At 51.6% G+C, this 5,459-nt stretch overlaps 1 protein-coding gene across 1 annotated transcript; it reads right to left on the reverse strand.

The window, feature by feature from the left end:
• Positions 1–1,675: 1,675 nt before the first annotated feature.
• LOC101343032 (keratin-associated protein 10-3) lies at positions 1,676–2,623 on the reverse strand. Its single transcript, XM_023739062.1, is given in 3 exon segments — positions 1,676–2,184; positions 2,265–2,410; positions 2,412–2,623. Coding segments are annotated over 3 exon segments (867 nt in total).
• Between the last annotated feature and the right edge of the window lie 2,836 nt (positions 2,624–5,459).

Here is a 5,459-nt window from a genome sequence, read left to right on the forward strand (position 1 = left end):
TCATCTAGTGCTGCTCTAACAGAAATACCACACGTGGATGGCTTTAACAAAGAGAAGTTTATTCTCTCACAGTCTAGTAGGCTACAAGTCCAAATTCAGGGCGTCACCTCCAGGGGAACGCTTTCTCTTTCTGTCAGCTCTGGAGGAAGGTCCATGTCATCAATCTTCCCGTGGTCTGGGAGCTTCTCTGCGCAGGAACCTCAGGTCCAAAGGATGCACTCTGCTCCCGGCATTGCTTTCTTGGTGGTGTGAGCTTCCCATGTGTCTCTACTTGCTTCTCTCTTTTATATCTCAGAAGAGATTGGCTTAAGACACTATCCAATCTTATAGACCTCATCAGTATAACTGCCAATAATCCATCTTATTACATCATAGTGATAGAGTTTATAACACATAAGGAAATCATATCAGATTACAAAATGGTACACACTTATACAATACAGAGAATCATGACCCCGCCAAGTTGACAGATATTTTTGGGGGACACAATTCAATCCAGGACACCTTATAAGGGGAGGGGGATTTGGAGACACAGAGACACACAGAGGGAAGTCAGCCATTGGAAGAGGGAGGCAGAGATTGGACTGGTGTGCCTATAAGCCAAAGAATGTCAAGGATTGCCAGGAGCCACCAGAAGCTGGGAGAGACAAGTAAGGATCCTCCCCTAGAGCCTTTGCAGGGAGCGTGACCTTGCCGATACCTTGGTTTCAGACTTCTGACTTCTAGAATGTGAGAGAATACATTACCAGGTTTGTGGGATTTTGTCACAGCAGCCGAGGAATGCTCACACAGTGCCCCAGGGAGTGAGGGTCTAGGTGCAGGAGGATGGAGGGGCTGTTTCCAGAGCACGAGGAGGGAGGAGAGGCTTGGGGGGCCCTGAGGCTGGCCCCCCAGACTGGGCAGAGGGCTGGGCTCTCAGTGAGGGGCTCTGCTCTGCTTGCACCTTCCCCTTTCTCTCTGCCTCGGGAGACCCCACCTTGACGTCCTCCACCAGCCCCTTCCCTGCAGGCACTGAGGCGCCCTTGAAGGGGGGACTCATTAGGGAACCTCTGAGGGCAGCCACCCGTTCTGTGCCTGGGACAGCTCCGGCCCTGGGGATCTGCCCGAGAGGCCGGCTCTGAGAGGGGCTAGCAGCGGGGTGAGGGTGGGGGTGAGGCCACTAAAGGTGTCCTGGGGACCAAACAGGACTGTGGGCAGGATGCGGGTGCCAGGTCAGCGCACTGTGCTCCAGGGAGCTTTCTCCAGAAGGGCTGGGGTCGGGTGTCGGGCCGAGTCCAGTAATCTAGGGCTTGGGAAGCTGCACCTGCCTTCTGGCCCCAATTCACCGAGAAGTGAGCAGAGAGCAAAACCTCATCAGGGTTGAGTGGAGGTGAGTTTATTAGTTTTCCAAGCAGTGTGCCTGTGTGGGCCGCGTGGATGCAGAGCAGCTCCCCAGGAAAGGAGACACCCAAGGCCTGAGTGTAGGGACCGTTCCCAGGCCTGATGACCCAGCCCCCAGAAGTAGGGGGTGGTAGGCACTGGCAGGGTTGTCTAGAGGTGCAGACAGCCCCTCACAGGCCCGGAGGAGGAGGGGTCTGTCCACCCATCTCAGGGGGTGCTGAGTAGTCTCCAGCTGGTAGGAGGCAGGTACTGAAGGTGGCAGGAGGGATGGGGGACAAGGGGAAGGGGCTCCCACTCAGCAGCAGGGCTTCTGGCCAGATGAAGGGCCACTGCAGGCTGGGCGGGGGCACACGGGGCGGCAGAGCAGGGACACGCAGGAGGAGGTGGGGGCGCAGCAGGAGGAGGTGGGGGCACAGAAGGAGGAGGTGGGGGTGCGGCAGGCTGGGCGGGGGCACCCGGGGTGGCAGAGCAGGGACACACAGGAAGAGGGTCTGCTGTAGGAGGAAGGGCTGCAGGCAGGGGGCTGGCAGCATGTGGGGGATGGGCAGGGGGCAGCCCCACAGCAGACCGGTACAAAGCAGATTGGTTCACAGCAGATGGGCATGCAGCAGGCCTGCTGCTGGCAGCAGGAGGGTTCGCAAGAGCTGGTGCAGGCTGATTGGCACGGGCTGGACCCCCAGACCGCCTGGCAACAGGGGGTGGACACACAGCTCATGGGGCTGCAGACGAGGGTCAGGCAGGGGGCTGGGGCACAACAGCTGGGGACACAGCAGGTGGGCTGGCAGCAGCTGGGGACACAGCAGGTGGTCTGGCAGCAGCTGGAGACACAGCAGGTGGGCTGGCAGCAGCTGGGGGCGCAGCAGGGGGCTCACAGCAGCTCTCGGGGGGCTCACAGCAGCTCTCGGGGCACTCGTCCACCTTCCAGGAGGAGCCGGTACAAGACTCACACGAACCAGGCAGGCAGACGTGGCTGCCATAGCTCAGGTCGCTGGAGCAGATGGACGGGGTGGGGGCAGCCATGGTGGGGGGAGGCGGAGGTGAGCTGGGAGGAGGGTGTGAGTGTGAGTGAGTGAGTGAGTGAGGATCTGTCAGCCTCTGGAGCTTTTATATCCCTCCCTGGTGAGTGTTGTCCCAACCTGAGGGCCCCAGGGAGCTTCTTTCCTTGTTTGGAGCTGTCACCAAGGATGCCCACCACGTGGCTCAGCTTGTGAAACTCCCAAGAGGTTATTGTTGAGTGGGCCATGGGGCTCAGGGTGCCCATGCAGCGGGGGCTGCTGGGGGCCGACAGGTCGGGGTTGATTGAATCGATTGCACTTGGAACCACGCCTGCTGCAGGGACTGTGGGGGCCAGCAACTCCTGACCGTCCTATCTGATCATCTCTCTGTGGCTTCTTCCTATCATTTCTCCTTACCTTCTCCGCGCTCAGCTGAATCAGAAGCCTTTTCTAACCTCTTTATTTTGGGATGAAAATTTCCTCTGAATCCATAGAACAATGAACGGCTTAGGAGCTGTGTTTATTTTTATTTTCTTAGCAAACACTTATGTAATGGTTCTTGCTATGTGCCATGAACTATTCTGAGCAAGTGGACAAATATCCTCCCAACAACCCCGTGAGGTAGATGCTGTTATTATGCCCATTTTACAAAGGGGGACACTGAGGCACAATTAAACACTTGTCCAAAGGCATGTGCTAGCAAGTACATGAGCCTGGATTGGAACCCCTGCGGGCTGTGTTTCTAACCATGAAATTCTGCTGCCCTAGAACAGACAGACACTGAAAGTCAGGCCCCCAAAATCCAGATTCTGTTAGAACAGTGACAGGGAGTGCGATGAAGTACAATTTAGAAATAGTGGTGTGAGATTTAGGAGACCATATACAGATGGAAACCCTGGTGGTGTAGTGGTTAAGAGCTACGGCTGCTAACCAAAAGGTCAGCAGTTCAAATCCACCAGGCACTCCTTGGAAACTCTATGGGGCAGCTCTGTTCTGTCCTATAGGGTTGCTATGAGTTGGAATCAACTCGACGGCAATGGGTTTGGTTTGGTTTTTGGTTATACAGTGGATGCTTTGAGATCTGGGACTAGAGTCTGAGAAAGGAGCTCCAGCTGTTGTTGAGTCAACGTTGACTCATGGTGACCCGGTGTGTATCAGAGTGAAACTGTGCTCCATAGAGTTTTCAATGTCTGATTTTCTAGAAGTAGATTGCCGGGGCTTTCTTCTGAGGTATCTTTGGGTGAACTCAAACTTCCAACCTTTCTGTTAGCAGAGGGCACTTTCACCATTTACACCATCCAGGGACTCCAAAACAGGAGCCACTTCTATCTAAAGCGAGAGAATTTGGTTTTATTCATGGGCAGTCAGGGGAGAAACTGTTATTATGAAGGGAGCTTGCCATTCAGAGTGGTTGGTCTAGGGGGCCGGGAGATTCCTCTTGGGAAGTGAATTCCTTTTAAAATGAGAAAAAAAAATTCTATAGCCCTCTTGGTTGGCAACAGTGGGGAGCACGTGGGGGCAGTGTGTGCTGGAGAACGTTCATTCTGAAACGCAAAGCCCTGAATCATAGCGCTTGCCTATTTCTATGGTGTAAATGCTTCCACCATGGCTGATTCCAAGCTGTCAGCAGTTTAACACCCACTCGCAAAAGCCCTGAATGTTCAACAATTGGCTCTGCAAGCTGTTTCAGCTGGCGCTCCACAGAGGGGCCAGGGCTTGGAGAAGAAGGGGGTCTGGGAATAAGTTCTCAGGAGTCGGGGTTCTTAGCAGCCCTGAGGAGGAGTCTGAGCTAAATTGGGGTGTGATTGGTAAGAATCACTGTTGTGCTACTGGCTGATGACCTTCTGACCTTGTATGTGTATTTGTTTCCTGCCTGTTGCCCTCTTTCTGCTGCCACTTCCCCATAATTTCAGTAAAAAGTCTGAGAGGAGGTGGTTCGGGAGACTAAGGGCCAGGCACAGAGCTTTGTCCTGGGGAAGGCAAGAACTGTCTCCAGTTCATGGGTGTAGGATTACAGTGGGAAAGGTCTGAGAGAGAAAGAATGTCCTGAAAGCTGCTGGAATGGTAGGGGGCACTGGGTAGGCTCTCCACAACTTGCCAAGGGCCATCTTGCTGCTTCATTGGGATAATACAGGGTGACCTCAGAAGGCCAGAATATATGGGAACATCTGGATTAAACACATACAGGTTAAAGAGAGCAAGAGAGGGAAAGAGAAGAAACAGCGAAGGGGAGGAGTGGGGGAGGGAAGGACGAACTGACAGGTCTCTGGATTCCCCATCTCATTTTTAATTAGAGAAACCACGTTTTCATCTGTTTTACATACTAGACATCTAGGTAAGACTTTGTTTGAAAAAAATATTTCCACTGCTTTAAAAGACGTTGGGAAGCATACGACCACACAGCCGATAATGCTACTTAGTCTTAGAAAAACACACATGCTCTCTAAATAGATGTCATACCAACTAATTTGCTGTCCTGTGTTTTGCTTATTTTAAGGACTGTTTATGTTTTTCTGCTCAACCTGCTAATTTATAGCAGATTCATATTGGGGGGCATGGGATTGATTTGAGTTACCAGGATGTGAGCATTGCTCTATAGGTCTGTAGCAGCCAGAGCTGCTGATGAGAAGTCTGATGCCAGTCTTATTTTTATTTCTTCATAGGTAACTTTTTTGTTTGTTTTAATCTTTGGACACTTTTTGGAACTACTCATTATCCTCGATGTTTTGCAGTTTGAACAGGGTGTATCTGGGTTTTCTCCAACATTTTTCTTGGTATCACTTGGGTTTCTCAGTCTGAAGACTTGTGTCTTCAGTTAAGGGGAATGTTCTTCTATAAGGATTTATTTGTTTTCCTCCCTCCATTCCCTCTGTCCCTCTTTTTGGGAATCCCACACATCAGAGTTTGTATACCCTGGGTTGGTCATTTATGGTATTTTATATTCTTTGTCTCTTTGACTTTTTGTTCTAAATCTGGGAGATTTCTCAACCTCACCTTCAAGTCCCTCTATTTAATTTTGAATTATCATATTTTACTTCCAAGGTATTTAATATCTATGACCCTTTTTTGTTAAGTTTTCTGATT

The sequence above is a fragment of the Trichechus manatus genome, unplaced genomic scaffold, assembly GCF_000243295.1.
Source record: "Trichechus manatus latirostris isolate Lorelei unplaced genomic scaffold, TriManLat1.0 scaffold00128, whole genome shotgun sequence".
In the NCBI taxonomy this organism is placed as follows: Eukaryota; Metazoa; Chordata; class Mammalia; order Sirenia; family Trichechidae; genus Trichechus; species Trichechus manatus.